Below are 21805 nucleotides of genomic sequence, written 5' to 3'. Positions count from 1 at the left end.
GTTATAACATGTACTCACCTGCCTGCTCATACAGGTGCACCTGCAAGTCAGCCCATTTTATAGTTTCAACTAAGATGGAGCCAATTCTATTTGGTGCATGTCCAGGGTACATAGTAGATTACTCAACTTAGTACAAAAAATTACACAGAAAGTTCCTCTGCAATATTCCATAGGATCTGATGCAACAGCACTGACATTGTGCACTGTGTCTGAACCAGGTTAGTACAGCTTAACGTGTGAAAGTCTTTCCTAAGATGCTTCCAAAACACTTCCAGTCTCTCAAAAGCAGTTGTTATATGTGAACTGCAGTTCTAACTCCTGAAAATCTGAAACACTTCAAGAAGGAAACTTAATTGTGTAGTCTTTTTGCCAAGGAAGCATGCTACCAGGAAACAAAGAACAAAATTTTGTCCTACTATTTCAACACTGGAATACTTTACGAAGTGCTTTAAATTAGGAATTCAGTTTTTATGTTCTAGTTTTTAAAACATGAGTTGAGATTCTGGTGGTTTGGTTTTCCAAGTCCAAAACCAAGGTGATTTGTATCCTTGGATTTCAATAGGTATGTGTCACTAGAACTTGCTCCTAATACTTGCAGGAAAATAAAAATAAAAGGAGTGATTTTTCAAGCTCATAAAAAGGTGAATTAACACTAATTTTTCCTCACTGATGCACGTTATTGTATATTGTTCACAATTAATGTCCATAAAATATTTTGAGATCCTTAGCTATAAACAGGCATACACATGGTGCTTGTAGGTACATTCTATTGTGGTTATTAAATGCTATGTAAGATTCTGAGAAAATTACTTGTACTGGAAATACTTGCATCCACATTAGAACATTACACATTTACTTTCTGTAGGAATGGATTATATTTGCGTATATCACAGTGAAAAGAATAGAAAAAAAAGAATAGAAACCAAAGATCATTACTCCTCTTAACAGCATCAATATATTCTTATCTTTTCAAGCCAGGCACTGAAAAGAAGCATCATTCACTTGATAGGTGGTTATCTATTCCCCCACCTGCCCCCCACCCAGCACAAATATTTAATGATTTATAGTGATGCATTTCTAAAAGACTTTTTTGGACAGATTTGTGGGAGCTATTCTGGGTACAGGAAGGCACCTTCATCTTTTGAGACTGCAAATCTTAAAAGGTATTCGACAAATGAGGAAGATAAAGTCATATTTTGGAATCAAGACAAAATGGAGAGTAAAAGGTACTGCCTAAGGTAATGGCTATTAAGCTATTTAGAGTGCTTTCAACTGACAGCACTCATTTTTTATCCTCCTAACTTGCAGAAGCCAAATGACAAAATACCCATTTGAGGCAGTCAGTGACCAATCATGTCTGAAACATTCAGGACAGAAAATTCTAGTGTTTATTTTTGTCCAAATTAGTTTGAAGGATATCTGAAAGGTAAAAGATCATCAGGGTCTATCCCATGATGGATATTCTATTCTGAATTGTCTCCAGCACTCCCAGAATAAGAGAAGAAAAGAGAAAATAGATTGAAGATTTGTGGTAAAACTTTGTAAAGCAAGAGGAGGAGCTACTCATCCTGGCTCAATAGCAGAACATTGTCTGAAGCCAGAATTTTTTTATTTTTTTTTTTTAAGCAGTCTAAGTTCATATATGAGACTACTTGTTACAGCAGGGTGATCCAACTGGCAGTCAAAAGAGCCCATAGGGCAACCTGACTTGGCTCATCAGCTCTGTCTTGAAGGCAGGCAGGCAGGCAGGAGACGAGACTAAACAGAAAAACAGGTAGCGGCAGCACATGAATAAGTGCTCAGACCCAGGTCACAGTGCAGCCCAGCCCAGGCCTAGAGTCCAGAACTAGGTCCAGTTCCACAGTTAGAAGAGGCTTGGCTGGCAGGTGGCATAAGGACTGCTGTGATTCCCAAGTGTGCAAAGCCAAAACAAAATCATAACAAAGGCAGTTAGGCATTCAGCCCTTAAAAAAATCCTCTATTGTTCAGTTGTTTCAGGGCTCGGTCTGCTGTCCGATTTCTACACAATATATCCTTCTTCCCCTGTAATACAATAAAAAAGTAGAAAGAGCGCATTCTTGGAAACTTGAAAAAACATTCCAACCAAGACCCATCACTGTTTGGTTATTGCATCACTAATCCCATACTGTGCCATTAACTACACTTAAATCCACATGATATAACAAACTTGCACCAGATTTGATCTCGCACACTTCAGCCAATAATGAATTGATATGATAAATATTGGTATGCATGAAAGCAAACAATTAAATTCAATCCTTTGTCTTCAGGGAGATTAAACATAATACATGAATGGACTTGTATGCTATTTTATTATAAAGGCCATTAGAAAAGTAATAAATTGTATGTAATGTAGGAACGGGGCTACTGAATGCCTTTTGAACTTGCTGTTGGTAACTCAAACTATCAAAACATCATGCTCCTAAAAAATAATATTTAAATAGATACTCTAAATAAAAAAAAAAAAAAAATACTAACATGTACTTGATCATCTAATGCATCAAATTCTGTCTTATTTTACACTTCTCCACAAACTGGCTGCAATATACGTGCAAAAGCTAGCAAATATAACTAATGTCATAGCTACAATTACGTAAGGATATAAGCCAGACAAGATATACTAGGAGATATACCTTTTATGAGGATATACCTTTTATGAGACCAAGTGGTACAACTATAGGGGAGGGGAAGCTTTGAAACACACACAGCTTACTTCTAAGTTAATTAGCGTGCATATAAGTGTACACACATGCAGGCCAGGCAGACAGAGTTTGAGTAACATGGAACACAGGCCTTTGTCCAAATTTAGTCTCTTTTGTTCCAACTTTACTCCAAAATTCACATCTTTCAGAAATCTCAAAGAAGGCAGCACTACATCAGATGCATTATAATTAGTTCTGGTAGAATTGAGGTTCTTTAGCCCTTTAGCCCCATAGGCAGTTCTGAGAATTAAAAGCCACAATATGCCCAGCTCCCATTGTTTGTCAGTTGTAATTAAGTAGACCTTCACAATTTGTTTTTCCACAATATTTTGCACACAGATAAGGTTCTTTTAAAACTATCAAAACATGGTTGACTTGTATTTATATTAAGACAGGACTTCTGTTTAATTTAGTACCCAAGAACTCATGCTGAAGACTGATGTTTGATACTACAGAAAACTATTTGTTTGAATATTGTAAACTGGCAGACATTCCTGACATTAGGACAGATGCACGAGAACTACATTCTGCTCATTGTTTTCTGACAGTATAAAAAGTATGTTACCTTATAAATAAAAGATTTAACCGTGCTCGCAATTGCAAAATTTATGACTGCTCCTGCAAGTGTGTGTGGTCCAGTGGAATTCAACTCCCTGAACCAGTCTTTTACAAACACAATAAACTACCTTCAGGCAAGAGAGCTGCTTTTTTATTTATGGGTATATAGTTAATATTACAAGCAGCTGTGAAAGGGAAGAAAGGATGGCAGCACACATGAAGCATCGGGACGTTCCAAAACAGGTAAGCATAAGCTTCAAGAAGAGTCTTTTACAGTTCAGTCAAAAAAAAAGAAAAAAAAAAAGAGAGAAACCAGTTCTGATACTCATCAGAAAAAAAAAAATGCCTTTTTTTTTTTTTTTTTTTGCAAAAAGATTCTTTTATAATACCAATATATTGCATAATGATATATTTTGGAGTCAATGCTCTTTCTCATGCTATTTCTAGCTGCATCATTCTCATGAATATGTAATGTGAACAAACAGGACAATAATGAGAACCTCAGCAAGTTTGTAGAAGTTCCTTATTTTGGTTCTCAACATACTAAAGGATTGGAGAATTCTGCTGACATGAATGCAGACCTGGCTAAACCACACCACCTGAAAAGGTTGAACTCGAGTAAAAACGAAAAAGAAAGCCAAACAGAGGACCAGATCCAGGAATAATTACCGCTTAGCTTGAGGACATAAGCAGGAATGAAGCTGGCCCACTGCAGAGAAGTAAAGTTCAACTTAATAGGACGCTTGTCCTGAAAAAGTAATGGTGGGATAAAAGCCACATAAATAAAGCCAAATGCAGTCACCATTTCTGCAGACTGCTTTTAGGGATATTTTACACTACCTTAGAAATTTTTCCTCACTTTAGACAGTTCCTTAAACACAATTCCATTCAAGGATTGGTTACCCTAAGGGTCTAAATCCAGCACAAAACTACCTGCACGCTGTTCTATACTGAATCACTTTGAAGTTTTTTTTTCAACACCCCTGTAAACTGTTCAAACTTGAGATCAGTCACTGTGCGCATACATTTATGACATAGAACAACATTTTCTGAATAACTAGTCACCAATTAACTCTTTTAATAGGCAATGCTATGCTTAAAACAGTAAATTTTCATCCTCATTTCATGCTTGATTGTAATGTCAGCTATAAGGTTGTAGAACATCCTCCCCCTCAACACTACTCGGAGTAAATCCCATCTGATACTGTCAAACGGAGCATTACAGCAGCCAACAACCATCCATATGTCACAATCTGGGGGAGGCAGGGATAGTTTACAGCTATTCTATAGTATAAAGGACACTGCTTTGGAGAAAAGTATATCACACTAATCAGGTAGTTGAAGAAACTGTATTTCTCATTCAGCATAAATTAGCTATTGCAACCCCCAGGAATCACCCTTGGTGTTTTGGAGTAAATTAAACTTCTTCTGTAAGAATTAGTCTGTGCAAAAGCCCTGCTGGGCAAACTGATTTCTCCATGTGTATTTTCCATTTTGCCTACATTCAGTGAGATTGTAGGGGAATTGAAATTTCTCATGGGATGATGTTCATTACAAAAGGTAATTGGGATTGCAGTTTCTGAAGCTTCTGACCAGTATGAATAAAGGTAAATACTATGTTTGTTTCGCTACAATTGTAAAATCATTGCACTGCTTTCAAAGTTTATTAGCCCAGTTGTAGTCAGAAAACACTAGGTAATTAGGTTGGTAAAACAGACCCTCAAGTATACAATTGCATCCCCATTAACTACTTTGGATACAAGTCCCACAGTTGCACTCTGGTTTATGACATTTTTCATCCAAAGCATACTTCACTTTTCACATTTATGACTGAAACACAGTAACCTGGAAAAAACATAACTACTTAATAATGCAGAGCAACCAGATAAGGTTTAGATGGCAGAATGAAAATGAGTTTTGACTAATTTCAGTAAACGGCAACTTCAAGAAGAAAAATTAAGACTTGACCAGACCACCCAGCTAGAGCCGCTCTCCACATTACAAAATATAGTTGGATCTATAATTATCACTAACGTAGGCTTCGTGCACTGATGGCTTCTCAATATTGTTTGGTCAAGAGAGAGCCAGCATGACCTATTTAACAGAAGTTCAAGTTTCTATGCAATGAACAGGCTTTAAGGAGTGCTTTTAGCTCCTGCCCCTACATGCTTTCATAAGCTGTTCCTGTCTCTATGTCAAAGACTGTTAGCTTAGCCTAATTTGCAGACAGTTTCAGACTGACTGTATACTGGAACAGAACAAAAGAGAAGCAATGAAATCCATTATCAGTAGCAGTCCAGTGTCTGTTATCTCTCTCCTAAGCCAAGCACCATCATGTCCTAAAACCAAAGTGCTGCTGAACCAGTGCTGGGCCAAAGCTGAGATCTCACAGTTGGATAATACATGCAGCAGGAACAGCCACCAGTAACTTGATGTCCCTTGGCTGCACATGCAAGAATTTGTTGTAATCCTCTTTAACTGCTAACAGTCACTGGATCATATTTCTATTTTTCTATACTTCACAGAATTATCTGCATGCACTACAATACAGACAAGGCTCAGGTTTGGCCATCTGGCCATAGATGTCAAGCTGAGACATTTTCCAGTGGCAGCATCTGGTTTCTCTACAAAAAGCAGCATGTTTGCAGCTTTGGGCCTGTTATATGGTAAGACTATGGACACATTATCTAGGCTGCCAGACCTTGCATCGGCTACTTTTGATTCATCTAACTCCCTAACCTTTTCTTTGTAAGGCTATGTACAAGTATATCTATTAGGTAAAGGTCTAATAAGGAGCTAAAGCTTATCCTATATATTTCTCCCTATGTGGTACATCACAATCATGAACCTGATGTTCATGCCAAAATTACTATATAAAGATAGTTTTGGAAGTGCCTAGCACTAGAAAGAAAAGCTCAGCTTTCAACAGGTATGTAGAGCCAACAATTCCTACACCATCAGTTTCTAGCTGGCGCAAGTTGTCTCTTCTGTACAATGGCATAATACTTCTGACAAAAGGAGAAGAGAAAACTGGGGCTGAATAGGATTCAGCTGCTTTGAAAGGGAGAGCTATTTGCAAAACAATCATTATATGGAAAAAAAAAATAAAGAAAAATAACTAATTAGTTAAATTTGCCAGCTAAAGGTGATGATGCTAAAGATGATGATGCCTGTTCCCTGCATAAAATAAATACAAAAACAGGATAGAAATACATGGCCTTGCATGGAGGCAGGAAAAAGCAGTCAGATTCTAATCTGTAATTAACAGGTCATGGCATGCCCTCAGCTGTGTAACAACTTTGGCCCTTAGAAGCTAACATAATACATATAACAATGTATGGCAACACACAGATACCATTCAAGATATATCACAAAGCTCTCTATACTTCCCAATACCTGGCACATGTCAAACACAGGAAGAGAGTCTAGTGTTTTTTAAGAGGGAGTTCCTGTAAAAGAAAACACGAAGCCCAGAATTAAAGACTGAGTTCTATTTCTGTAGTCTCTACAGAAACATGCCATAGGATTTTTTCATATATCCTATGCCATTTCTTTCTGTGTGACACTAGTAAGACACACTTTAGAGTAGACATACTTTAGACCAGGAAGCAGCTTGTAACAAAGACCAGCAAGAAAGTCACAGAAAAGACACCAGTGGACAAGCCCAATTTGTCACTTAAATTTTACCATTCCAGGCAGTAACCCCTTCTTAAAATTGCATTTCAGACAGAAATGCATAGATAATATGAATGAAAGGACCTAAAAGAATATACGTGTAATACCCATTCATGTGTTAACGTTAAAAATCCCATAGGAAGATGAAAAATTCTCTGCCTAATTCTGCTATGGCATGTGAGAATAACTGCAGTAATTACTTACCCCAGACTAGGAAAGCTATTCTCAAAATTAACCCAACTGCTTTCCCAGGCTTAGTACAACAACAATTCTACAGAGATTGCACAATATATCTGCCAGAAGTACAAGTGCACAGAACAGACAATGAGTTCATGGTAGAACATTTGGATGTGTTATTCCCTTTTCTGTACATGATATGCAAGTATCTTGCTATTATACCAGCAGGCCTAAAGAGTAGTGTGCTAGCTCCCAAGCGTCAGGAATAAATATGCACCATTGGGAGATTACATTGATTCAAGCGCAGAAGAGATATCCCTTATGTACAGATGCTGCTTGTCCTCTGTTGCAGAGAACCACAGCAGGAATTTTATGTTTGAACATATGGACGAGTTAGTCATGCCCTATCTGCTCAGAGAAACAAACAGAGCCAGGCTGGATAGCTTGAAGGGCAGAACAGTTGTTCCCTGCCCCCCAGCCCAGTAAAAGGCCATGATGGTGGTACTGAATCTTTATTTTAATCAGTTAATAGATGCAGTTGCTGATTGTCTCGGCAACTAAGGTCTAGAGAGATGGAAAATTTTACCACATATTTTGTGTTGCTGAATGGATTCACTTTTTTTCAGCTTTCTTTAGACAAGTGTTCTGCTTTTTTGACATAAAAAAAAAAATCTGGGTTGCATATTTCTGCGACAAGTCTGGATTGTCTTGAGCAGAAACATATTTCAAACTGTACCAATTCATTGCACACTGAGCTCTGACAGGTCAAAGGGAACAGATCAAATCCACTTGATACCACACTGCACAATATTGGATGTTGTGCACAGATATATGTGACCTTTTCCCTGGACAGATAATTAATTTTGGCAATATAATAAAGCTTGAGGAATGGAATCAGTATAACAATGATAGTGCTGCTAAACAATAGGCTGACTTCTTTACAACATTTTAAAAAATGGTTACCTATTATTCATGTCAGCTTAACATGTTTGTGTCCTCTTCAATCGGCATACTACATGTGCTTTATTATTCACCATGAACTGGCACTAGGACCATCGCATCTGATGCTGACTTGCAAATGTGATAGCTCTAACCTTAGAGAACAAAGGCCACCAAATCCATTTCTTGCATATGCATCATGCTTAGAGTTCACTCTCCGTGGATTTGAAAGACTATTTCCAATCCGGAGATTTTTGTGAAGGTCTTATTTTTTCATTTGTTTTCAGAGATAGGGTGCAGCATAATACAAAACCTACATTAAATGGAAATATGATCATCTCAAAATGAAGCTTTGAAAAAATATTCATTTTAAGAGTTGTACAGCTGACTGCTTCTCGGGTCCACCTAATACACCCTCTCCTGACCTGGAGATTTTCTGTCAGGAGATTTTGCCAAACTAATGCTCAGACTAATGCATATTTAAATAAATAAATAATTAAAACACAAAACATGCTTTACTATTCAGCATTCTGTGTTTAGTGCAAAGCAGGAAGATCTGAGCCAATAACATTAAAAACTGTTGATCTTGCTTAGATTCTATGACATGCATCAACAAAAATTTTGAGATCATAAATAGGTTGGCAGAAATAATAATTAATGATCTGAAAATTGAAATAAAATCTATTTTTTCCTAAGAGATTAGATAGGGAGGAATTTATACATGTGGAACTCCCTTTAAAGTCAGAATAGGTCTCTGGCTCAATTCCTGAATATGATTCTTAATTCTGATTTCATCTATACTGAGAAGTATGCTTGTACAGAGTACAGATTTAACCAAATTTTCCAGAAGAAATCTCAAACCTCCTGTGTACAAGTCTGAGAACACAGCAGGCCTCATTAATCTTACCTTGAGACTTCAAGATTCAGATGTCAGGAGCAGATATAAATAGCAAGATAGATAAAGACAGGTGGCTTTTTTTTTCCTTTAATCATATTCCAACTTCTTATATATTCCTAAAATATAACCTTTCCTGTTAAGTATGAATCTTGAGTTTGGGCTTGGCCACTACTTTGACTGCGAATAAATACTGCACTGCTTCTCAAACTCTTCCTTAATAGGACTCATCTTTATTGGTAATGTGAAAACAGTGCAGCAAGTTTCAGTCATCCCCATCAACTTCTACATGGCCCCTTCAGGGCCTTTTCTGTCCTAGTTCCTCCTAGACTCATAGACATTTTCCTATCTTTTAGGTTTTGCGCGGATTTAATTAGACACTTGTTAGCACAACTCCATTCTATTCAGCTCAAGTTTCTAGTGCCATACCTATCATCATAATCTCTGAACATGTCATCAGCAATCGCTTAGAAATTTAATGTAGGGTCAAAGTTTTAGTTTCAGACAACGTAACTGAAGAGTCCTGAACCCACTGCTGAGTCTTGCAGCACCCTGTTACAAACTTTCACATCCACCAGTGATCTACAAAAACATCTGTTATTCAACATCAGTAAATGTTTTTTCCACCAGCTAGTGACATTTAGTGATCTCAAAGGAAAAGTTACTTAATAAGCTTTAACAGCTTTTCCAAGTATAAACAGATCCCTTCTCTCTTCTTTGAGAATGTAGGTACACAGGTTATGAACCCACGTCTTCAGTGCAACAATACAACACTGGAATATGATGAAGTGGTATAATGTTGTTGTCTACTAACCTCAGGAAAATAAAATAATAAATACCATAGTAGGCATTACAAAAATAGTCTTTGGTTTTCATCCAGGTAAGATTTAATATGAATTTAATAAATAGTAGTTTTGTATTACTCCTACAATATTTCAAAAATATAACCCAAGAAACACAAGAACAACTGGCTCTCATCTGAACTGTATCGAATGACTGTCGTGACCATTTTCTGTAAGTACTTTGAATTTAAACCAATCTCATTTTTATTATTTTTGTACTCCTTCTATGAATATGCTTAATATTCAAGAAAACAAATTTTAGTGAGAATATTCACACTGTAAATCAAGCCAAAAGTAGCAAAAATTTTAAGATTAATTTACAATGCATTGTGTAATTCAAAGTTTTAGTTTCACATTTATACAAATATAAACTTCCAAGTAGAAGGAACAGGCTTTGATCAACACAACGTATAATTGTGAGTTTGCAACAAACAAATGAATAGCCCATTCAAAGTCATTATGTGTGGTTGATTTCAACTTCAGACTTCAACAATCTGTGGATTATTTGACTAGCTCAAAAAAAAAATTTGCTTTTATGATTTCATTTTTAGAGCCAGTCCCCATGAGATGATTTTTTTTTCCCTGCACATACTGCACATCTCAGGCTCCTGTCTATTCCAGAGTGCTAGCTTGCACCATTTTGCAAGACTTGTACCGCAAACCCTTGTGAGCTTGTCATTGAAGCAGTAGATCACTAAAGCCCTCTAGCATCTGGCTTACTAATAGTTTTCCATTTGGAAAACTATTATTTTGGACCATCTGAACCGTAGTTCCTTCACTAAGTTTTATCTCATTCAGAGAGTTTAGAACTGGTGCGTTCCAGTGCTCCCTTCCAGTTCCAAAGTCTGGAGCGCCGCCTAGTGGAAGCTCAAAATTCAGCAAGTCTTTTTTTTTTTTTTTTAATCTGTGTATTACATCCCTTATTGGTATCACTCCCAGCTCTGTTCTTGTAGCAAAACAACATATAACGACTTCAATTTGATTTCAGACGTTTGCATTTTTATATCAACGTGGATCAGACTCCAAGATAAAACAAAGTAGTAAAAAGAAAATCTTAGGCAGAATAGAAATTAAGTGTTGATTTTCCACTATGACAAAAGCCTTCTTTCACTTCAGAGATCTCAGCGTTAGAAAGCCTCATCAGGTAATGGCCAATAGTAATATTTTGCCCAAGTCTAGTTCAAAAGTAGAAAATACACATGACAATTATACATTTTATATTAATAATATGAAAACATCATTCTGGTCCAGTACCAAAACCTACCGATGGTAGGCTCTGGTTTAACCAGCTGAATTGCTGGAAACAGATATATATATTTAATAATATGTAAAAGTGAAACAGCAGCTTAAATAAGTCAATTATTTCCAAAAGCTAGAATTCACTTCAAATTGATGCTGATATCAATTTTAAGAACTGAAAACTCCATCCACAAACAGAGAAGGAGCTGAAAATGCCTTTTTTTTTTTTAGTTGGAAGCCTCAAACAGCTGTCAAAACAGACACAAAATAACAAAAGAGTGAAATTAGTGCAGCAAAGCAGCAACACTGACAAGAAAAAAATGCCATCTTTTCTACAAAGAAGGACAAGAACAGGGAAAAGGCACATATGCTCACATCAGTATACTTGCTTCTTTTTAGACACCTGTCTGTAAAAATCAAGATAGTAGTGGGAAACCTATTCCAGGATTAACTCATAAGAGAAAAAGTGTTGCTTAGGATAATCAACATCTTTCTGTTCTGTTAGTGTATAACGTTCTGTATACAGTTCTGTGTACTGAGATTGATGTCTTGCCTGACCTGCCAAGCAATCTTGCTTTCAATGATTATCAAATATGTATTTGACATACAAAAATAATGTCAATGGGGAAAAAATATATATAGATAAATAGATTATATATATATATATATACACACACACACTATTATTATTATATCTTTATTTAGGCAGAACAAAACTGGAAAGTAAATAGTAGCTAAAGAAAAATAAACCCCGGTTTTTAACCAGATGCTATAGCATGTGCTCTGAGAACACTGTGCATCTGACATGGACCATCATCGTAATCTACCATGATGTTATGTCTTAATAAGCATAGCAATAGGAACGTCTTGTTAAAAGAAACCCTTGGAAGCTTCTGGTCTCTCACCTGGTTGGTAATTCTCAGAAAAGATGGAGCAACACTACAAAATCTAGTTTTTCTTATGTGGAGTGCTTAATCGTACACAGGACATTTATCTGTCAAAGTATTTCATTTTATAGGTAACTTGTCCCTCCTTTAAGAGGAAGGAAATAAATTATACACATATTTATTGATTTTTAAGTATGCTTTCTTGGTCATAAGTTTGTAATATTTTGATTAGGTCATTTTATTTCTTTAGGTAGTCTGGATTCAAACAGAAATTAGGTTGCTCTGAGACTAATAAATGATAGCACTCTTTTTAAATTACAGACAATACTTGAGTAGAAAAGTTCAGACAACTCACCACAGCATAGGAAGAGGCTATACATATAATAATACCACTTCTAAGGAAAAACTTTCAGTAAGCAGTTCTGCTGACTGATACACTGACACACTCCAGTAAAATGCTTTGAAGCAGCTATTGTCTTGCTTTAGAGGACAACCCAGACTACAAACTGCAATAGAAAAAAATGAAGCTGCTACTTTGAAAGAGAGCTTCCAGACATAACTTCCTTTCTAGGGCTCAATTTTATAAGAATATTGCAAAAGACTTCTGTACACCTCTGAAATCTGCTTATAAAGCATGAACAACTGTACCCTGCAACAATCAAGGAAACAGAGGTTAAAGTCTGCCTGCTGTGACGTTTCCATGTATTCTGTCAATACTCTCATGCTTATACACAGGACAGTCAAAAGCCAAAGGAAATCTGTCTAAGTTAAAAAACCTCCAGAGAAATAAAATGGAAAAAAGCAGAGGTGGAGAATTCTGAGAAAGAGAAACGGAGACATCCAGTTTGGCTTCGGATACAAAGGGACCTTTCTAACATCCTAACACGTAGTTTCCTAGGGAATACAATGTTAGCATTGCTGTGTCTCTCTCCAGAGAAGGCATTCACTCAGGAAATCTATTAAAAAGAAAAAAATAAGCATATCCTCAATTATAAAAATAATAATTATTTTATGTTAGTGTTAAGTTATTGTAAGTAGAATTATTATTATTCTTCCTGAAACAAGAGGTCTATCAAGGACTCCATTATATTGACAAGGAACTGTGTTAAGGATATTGATTTTAGCTGGAAAAGCACTGGCAAGAGAAGACAGAAACAAGAAGGGGAAATTACTTTCTTTTAATAATTTTATTTTTTATTTTCAGTCCAGCTGTAAATAGGCTGAATACTGGAGTGTGAAAAAGAAGTGCTTTAGATGGTGGTTGCTGAAATAGCTACAGACATTATGCATCAGATCTTCCTGGGAAGGAACCACCAGTGTTTCACTGACTTTGAAGCTATGCTAATTTACACCAAGTACACACTGCACAGCACTGGTCACATGGAAGAGCAGATGGGAGGAGAAAGGAAGGAAAACAAATTATTTTTATTTGTATTTAATAAAATTTGGCCTGCAGGCTTTATGTGACTCAGTACTGAACATCTGGGATTGATCATAGGATCACAAACTGGAAAGCAGTCATCTGGCTTCTCAAAATACACACTTTCAGTTCCTGTTCCGTAACTTCATTTTTTTAAATGATAAACTGCAACAGCCATTTTAAGTCTTCCTAATACTTCCAGCCTCAGTAATTTCAGCTACTTTTTCACATCATGTTATCGGACAACTAAGTCTTTTTTAATTCTGGAGTGGCAGTAGTTTTGGGGATTGCCATCTGTACATACACACACTATTAGTTCATCATTTTTTACTTTCAAAATTTTATGAGACAATGATAGTCTTGCAAATCCAATTTTTATTAGCTCTGTTCCTCGCAAGCATCATGGGAGAGGCCCAACATGTAATGCAAGATGCAGCACTGATGAACTACATCGACCGGCGTATCCTATCTTTGGAGGTATGTGCTATCTGTATCATTCAGTAATACTGCCTAACTCCAGGTTAGGAAATGCATGCATGTTCCCCTGTATGTGTGAATACTGAAAAATTTGTATGCTAATCAGCATCAGGAAGATTAGTTTCCAGCTTTTTCAAATAACTACAATTAAGTAAAACTGTAGCTAAACTTTTAACTATAATGATTCCTGAATACCACATCCTTACTTAATGTAGGAGTATCTTTTCATAACGTTATATTTTATTCTGTTATCGCTTGTATTTTATTACACCATCAGTGAAAATTAGGTAAGTGTTTAAAGTACAGTCACAGTCCATCCGAGGGAACAGTATAACCATGTTGTCACCAGCAGAATTTTTGCCAAGTAGTAACAAGGAGACAGAAAAAAAAAAAACACAGGATAAGTTCCTATGTACAGATGAACCTAACCAAGAGAGTTATTTAAAACACTTTGTGTAACCTAGCAGTGTAATTAGGATCTGCACTTTAATTAGGAGTTGAAATAATCCCCTCACAGCTGGGAGACTGAAACAGATATTGCCTTTCAGTTATATAGAAGGAGCAGTTCCTGATAACATCTGCAGTATTATAAATCTTTCATATATAGCTAAATCTAAATTCACTTGCCCTTGCAGTATTCTTATTTGTTTAGAAATACAGCCAAGAATTTGACAAAAAATTCTCAAACAGATGTCAGAATCTACATCTTCCAAAAGCCACACTACGTAGTACCTTGGTCAGAAGAGGTGTGCTCTCTGATTACAAGTAATCAGAGAGCACGTGTCCTTAAGTCTCTGTCTATTTCTATTTCTATTTTCCATGTACATACACAGCAACAGACCACTGATTTCAAATAGATGGGGGGATTGCAAAGAAGAGAATAGCATGACTTTTAGAGTAATCATGAATGAAGTTGTAGTCTATACAGAATATACGTGCATATCTATATATTTTCTTCTGTGTTTTAACTCAAGAACCGACTGGAAAAATGTAACCAAGACATACTGGATTATGTCGAAGAATTCCGAGAGTTTTCACAGATGGTGCTGTCACGCCTGGCAGGACTGAACAATTACAAGACTGAGGTTAAAAGTGAAGTAGAGAATTTGCTGACAAGAGTTGAACGAGCACAAAGGGACATAGACTATTTTGGATCTGTCACAGACTCTAATACATGTATAGAAGTAGGTGAAGACCTGGAGAAACAGCAGCTATTAGAAGCAGAAGAAGAAAAAAGGAAACTTAAACTCATGCTTAACGCAAGTAAGAACAGTTCACTTTTCAGAACTTTGATCTAATCAAGCCAGTTCCTCAGCCAATGCATGTATGCTGATACAGGGATAACAGATTTTCACAAGTTATGTGAATACAACAGATAATCACATGGTTTGGGGGGTTGCTTTTTATTCTTTTATTTTTTCTTAAATACTAGTCTTTGAAATATAGATAGATAGATATGGGAGGAGCAGGTAAGGAAGTACAATTCAAATATTTATTTTGCAGATACTCTACGGCATATCAAATCCATCCTTTGGAAGCTACTTTTTATTATAAGATATAAACTTAAAAGATAATAATAAAAAAAGACTCTGAAGGTATGTTCTTGCAAAGACCCTGAAGAATTGCCAGTGCATTTCAGAGTACTGCAGCTGTACCAAGGAATTAATGGTGGTTTTTGTTATTTGGAGTGGCCAAGGGTAAAAGCTTCGGGAGTAAACTCACAACTTAGTAAAACCTAATTCAATACTACATTTTCCTTCTATTTTACTGCCCTCTTCTGTTATTCTTTTCTCCCTCTCCCCACCAAATACTTTATCAAGACAACACACTGTCTTTGCTATGAGCAAAGCTCCCCTCTAATTTGAGAATTAAGTGTTAAAGTATCCAGTATGAAGAATACGTACAACCTGTAACTTTTTCCAAACAAATTAAATTTTATAAAAATGAAAAAAGTCATAATATAAACTGCTGTTTTAAACAGCTAGGTGAAAGATCTTTCGCAACCTCAATTATACAAATCCACTAACTTCAACAGAATTGAATTGACTTAATTTTACAAATAAGTTGACAATTTGCTCCTTCAGCTTTTCCAGCAACAGGGTATTAAGGCAGATGGTTAAAGAAGTGACCACCTATTCTGCTTCTAAGCTCTACTATTATACTGTGTGTCAGAAAGCACCGAATATCAAGGTCTTTCTTTTCACATAGTCTTTTTTTAATGTATAGTCTTCGTTTATTTATATTTAATACAGGCTTTTTTTGAGAGAGAGGCATGAAGTTCCAGAGAATTTTAAACTGCCTGTAAAAGACTTGAAAAAATATTTTTCTTAGAGTTCATCAGGAAAAAAATTCCCTTGTTGAAAGTTATTACTTTTAATTTTCTTGTAGCAGTGCATAGCAACATTATTTCTGTCAACACCAGTTAGATGCTTGCCCCATTGAAGTCTATGAGAAACTAATCACCACATGGATTTTACAGTACTTAGAAGCAAGGCACCCTTAATCTGACCAAACAGTAACTCTGTCTCTGTGCTATGATACATTACCAAGAAGTTATGATTTTTTTTCCCTGAGTAATTCCAAGACTTGTAATTAATTTTGTCTATAATTTTATTTTTTATTTACTTTAAGTGCAACCCTATTACTGGCACAGATTTAAGCTCATATACATTTGAGAAGAAAATAGTAGAATCACCTTTTTTTTTTTTTTTACATTCAGTAGTTGATAGCTCATCCTGCTTTGGGTGGAAAATATCTTCCGCATATTATGGGACATGACAAGAAACAGTGGGCTTTGAAGGTATCAGTGGAGAATGTGGAAAAACTTTGGTATGCTTTCTGCTCGTCGTGCATGAGCAGAAAGTATAGTTTCTCATTCTTCCCGTAAGCTGTTATAAAAGCCAAGGACAGCTAATAGCTTTTCTCAAGGAGAGACTCTTCACAGATATTGGATAGGAATCTGGCTATATGGCATATTTCTCCTGCAGATGAGATACTACTAATGCTCACTAGGTATTTTGACTCAAGGATTCCAGTTTTTTTTGTTTGTTTTTTAATCTATCTGATCAATAAATGTTAGTTTCAGCAAAGCTGATGTAGCTTGCTCAGGGAAGCTGCATCCAGAGTAAGGACTTCTAACAAAGAGTCCAGGCTGTAGCAACAATATCCAAATGCTTTGGTAGAGAATACCAACACACACAAGTGACATAAAGGTTGCTTTCTAAAGGCAATTGGAATCTTGCCACTGACTTCAATAGGCTCGTATACGGCCAATAAGGGAGACTGGTTTTGCTTTCTCCATTTCATCTACTGCCAGAATTTCCTGCTTTAGGGCTTTGTTTGTTCTGTTTACTAAAATGGCTGCACTTCATTAAAGGCAATTCTTTAAACTTCAAATAGTGTCTCTTGTAATTTATGAGTGCCTCTGGTAAACAAGCTTGTTAATATGCTTTGCAGTAAAGTTCTTCCTGGAAAGGATGGTACCCAGTAAAAATCTTACAGTCTAAATAGTCAAGTCTTCACAAGCTTCATCTGTGCAGAGGGCATACAAAGCATAACAAAGCCAGAAATATGACCTGTTTGCTGCTGGTGCCAAAATTATACCTACAGTGAGCTAAAAACTAGTCAATTCCACTAGCCATGCTTCTAGTGTAAGAATCAGTAACACAGACATCATACCCGTTCATTTAAAGAACACATTAACGTATGGAAATTCCCGACTTTTTTTTTTTAATCTATATATTTGTACTAGTTTTTGTGCTTCAGGTGTTTGGAAGGGGAAAGGAAAGAAAACCTAGAGTTTTGGCTTCTTTACGATGTTCTTGTCTCATTTGTCTTCCGATTATAAATGAAAAAGAGAGGAAAAAAGCAATACTGAAAAAAATTATACACAACGTACCAGAAAAATGGGTTTTAGTCTATATACCTTCACTAAGAGATATATTTGATGATTTTACTGTACTAGTCTAACAAGTCACCTCTTTGAGAGTCAAAATTACAGCCCTGTAAAAGAACAGGTAGAAGTAATCAGGGAATTGCTAGCTGTGCTGTTGGCCTCCTGTCAGGTACACAGCTAGAATCCCTTTTGGATAACACTGGTCTTACAGAGCAGAAAGCAACACAGTATGTGTTTATGAAGATCTTCAATTTCCTTAGTAGGAAATGCCAAATAAATTATATAAAATGAACATAAACTCTACTTGATATAGCTACACTGCTGACCTTTACTGATATATTCACCTTGGCCTTATAGTTGGATTAAAAGGAAACTAAGAAAGGGAGATAGAAAATTCAGATATTCTAACGTTTTATTGTTGTCTTTGGGTGTTTCCTTACAGGTTGCGACCACATGCTTGCAGGTGTAAAGTCCCTAAAGATAGTTAAGAAGACGGGAGATAAGCATGGCTCTTGGATGAAAGATCCTGGCAAAAAGCATACAAAGATTTATTTATTAAATAGTGCAGTGAATAATGTTATTTTTGAATTCGCAAATATCATGACATTCATGGAAAGCAATCACACACTAAAAGCTCGCAGAATCACCCTGCCATTCCCCTGGGAAGGAACTGGCCATGTCATATATCAGGGTTTCCTGTTCTATCACAGACATGGCTCCTTAAATGAGATAATTAAATTCAACATCCAGAAAAGAAATATAGCTGATCAAATGGTCCTGCCAGGGGCTGGAAAGATTCCTGCCTATCAGCTTTCTCCATCTACAAAAATAGATCTTGCCATTGATGAGCAAGGGCTCTGGGCAATCCACTCAGAACCAGAGACTGGAGGCAACATTGTTGTTACTAAAATCAACCACATAACCATGTCAGTGGAACACACTTGGGACACATCATGCAATAGCAAGGATGCTGAAGCAGCTTTCATGGCATGCAACACACTCTATGTTGTGTACAACTTTCCTAGTGGAGGCACCTCACGCATACATTGTGTTTATGATGTTTTGGATGCTGTAAATACGTACGAAATACCAGCACTGCATTTTCCAAAACGTCAGGGTAGCCATTCCACTGTACATTATGATCCTAAAGAAAAGCAGCTCCTTGCCTGGGGTGATGGATCTCAGATCATTTACAAGCTTCACACCACGCAAAAAGTTTAGAACCTTTAGCTGCCTCTGGAATGTACTTGACAGCTAGCAGTCCCATGTCAACATGGTCTTCACTATGCATTAAAAACACATTACTTCCATCTGCTGCAACTTTCACCTATTCACATAAATTAAGGCTAACATGTGCCAGTGATCTTAATGTCCATTTAAGAATTTGTAAGGACCCTATTAGGAATTACATGACGACTTATCACCATACGCGTACATGCACACAAATTAGTCTTAAAGACTAAGGTTAAAAAAAAAAATAAAAGTCTGACATGTTCTCTCCCAATCAGAACTATACTTTCTGCTTCAGTGGCATGGAAATCAAATGAGAAGTCCTTTCCATCCAACACACATTATCTGACAACCTTCACTACCCTAGCTCACTGCATAAAGCCTTGTTGTAAGCCCTGTAAAAGTCATATGCTTCCAGAAAAGCAATCTATAGATTTAACAGCAGAAGTTTATTATATCACAAAGCAAAGGAGCATACATCCTCACCAACATTTGGTTTATATTAAACATATATTTCTTGCCCAATACATCAAGGCTATTCCTAATCACTGACCTTATAGCCTATTTCCACCAAAACTCTACATTTTGGTTATCTGTATAGCTGCACAGTCCATTTTTGTTCCTGATAACACATAAATGGCAATATCTAGTTGCGACTAATCAGCTTCAATTTGCCACCTTTCTTTTTTTTTTTTCTCGTGTATCACTGCTTGTAAGAGTGAATGTTCCTAAATGATGCATTCTGTGCCATACAAGGTTTAACAGATTTTACCTAGGACTCCAATTGTTTCCTCTTATCAATCCATTTTCAGCATCTAGTTGTGAGGCATTTTCTCGGTACTTCCAATCACTTCTATTGCTCATATCTAAATATTTTGTAACCTACTTGACTCCAGCCAATACCTGTACAGAAAACACATCCCAGATGAGCACAGTAGTGCAAGTGAGGGCATGCCACTGCTCAGTCTTAGTTTTGCAAATAACAGAGAAACTCCAGGGAGATGCAACATGATTTGTTTCAAAAGTAAAAAAAAAAAAAAAAAAAAAAGAAAGAAGAAAAAAGAAGAAAAAGAACAAAACTCACACACTAGACACTTATGAAATACAGGTTTTGGCTTTGGTTCTTTGATTCTTGAATTTTAATGATGGTAGTATTTCTGTTTACTTACAAAGATCGGTGCTTGAAAAGCAATCCTCAGCTGTTTCTACAGGAAATCCATTTTGTTCTTTTCACCAAAAAGAACTGTTGTTTAGTTTAAAAATAGCTTCCACAGAACAACAAACATCAGGGAATGATTTTGTAAAGGAGTTCCAGAATACAACTAAAAGCGTATTGACTGATGAGTTGCAACAATGCTGGTCTGATTTTTGCAGAAGTAATTATATCATTCTAAACAGCCTTAATAACTACAGCATTACTTCCATGTCACGGAGGCCGCAAGAAGCACAGTTAAAGACATTCTGGGGCTGAGAGAAAGAACTGTCACTTACTTGCTGCATAATCATGGGTGAAAGGCAGATTAGACAATTTGGCCTTTTCCTCATCTGTAAAATTACACACATAGAAATACATATTAACCACCTCTGCAATGCTTTGAGATCCTTACTGCAAATGGACATGTAATCTTCTTTACTTAAGAAATAAAGGCTTTTTGACACAAATATGGATTAAGCTTGCTCTTTTAGAAAGGGCTTTCTTGGAGTATGGTATGCTCCACACTATTGCACAGCAGAGAAAGCCTTCATTATTCTTCTATATAGATATATCAACAAACAACCATCCTGAGCCCACGCAGGGCAGTCTGAATCTTGCTGCCTGGGAAATCCAAACTCCATAACGAATCCACAGAGGTCCTAGTTTTGGTAAAAACGAAGTCCTGCATGGATGGGCTTCAGTAGGTTATTTCATATTGCATAAAATGAAGAAGAAGATTGAAAAAAGAAAAAGAAAACCTAAACAAAATAGACTAATAAAGTTCTCACAAATCTCAAAATTGACATTCAGTTACAAGGGGCAAGGTTTCAAGCCCTCTAGTATGAGAAATATATGTGAACAATAAAACGATTTGAAGAGCTGGAATTCCTAGATGTTAATCCTGATATTGATTTGTTGGCTAACAATTTGTGTGCAATCATAAGGAAACAGATCAGAAGGAGACATTACTAAATTAGCGTGTCTCAACTGTTTTAAGCCCTTCCTTCCATGACAAAGACCCCCACAAACTTCCCAGGGAATTTCCTCCATCAATTCACAAGCCAGCCACTGGAAATTTCTTCCTAAGGCATAACTTCAGTTTTTCTTGCTGCAATGCATCCCCATTAATTTTTGTCATGTCCAAAATAAGAATACAAGAGCAGTCTTTTTTAATCAGAGAGTTATAAAACCCAATAGCCAATTTGAAAGAAGTACGAGGAAAAAGGAACATAAGAACACTAAGTTTATAACTCTGCTTATAATGATTCATGCCAGAGAGACTGTCTTTTTGTCAGTATCACTGAAGACTTTTCTTTCATGAATTTGCCCAATTACTTCTTATTTTAAAGGCCCGGTCTTATACTGCCTCCTCTATCACTGCCCATTTACCACAACTGAAGATTAGAAGACAAAGCATCAATGTAATTTCCTGTGGGTATATTCAATTTGAAAAAGTGATACTGTGTCATGTGGATGGATGGCTCTCCCGTTAAGAGTCACAGAGATTTTCTTTGGCTTTATGCTCACACTGTATTTTTCCAAAAGCAATTTTAATGTGTCTGCAAGATGTATGCTGATTTAATGCCAGCTTTCCAGTGCCACATCTGCAGTTGGTAGAAAGAGCCTCAACAGAAAAGGTTTTTAAGAATAAGT

At 36.4% G+C, this 21805-nt stretch overlaps 1 protein-coding gene and 1 long non-coding RNA gene across 4 annotated transcripts in view; one reads left to right on the top strand and one right to left on the bottom strand.

The window, feature by feature from the left end:
• The window catches only part of LOC106033922 (uncharacterized), a 291778-nt gene that overhangs the window by 261423 nt on the left and 8550 nt on the right, over window positions 1-21805 (bottom strand). The window lies entirely within an intron of this gene.
• Window positions 13326-20037, top strand: OLFML1 (olfactomedin like 1). The gene is made up of 3 exons (XM_013177722.3): window positions 13326-13832; window positions 14807-15095; window positions 18170-20037. Exons 1-3 carry the CDS (start codon window positions 13707-13709, stop codon window positions 18946-18948), a joined length of 1194 nt encoding a protein of 397 aa, XP_013033176.2. The 5' UTR covers window positions 13326-13706; the 3' UTR covers window positions 18949-20037.

The sequence above is a fragment of the Anser cygnoides genome, chromosome 5 (assembly GCF_040182565.1).
Source record: "Anser cygnoides isolate HZ-2024a breed goose chromosome 5, Taihu_goose_T2T_genome, whole genome shotgun sequence".
Lineage (NCBI taxonomy): Eukaryota > Metazoa > Chordata > Aves > Anseriformes > Anatidae > Anser > Anser cygnoides.
The sequence above is the reverse complement of the archived record's forward strand: the minus strand, read 5'-3'. Positions and strand labels throughout refer to the sequence as shown.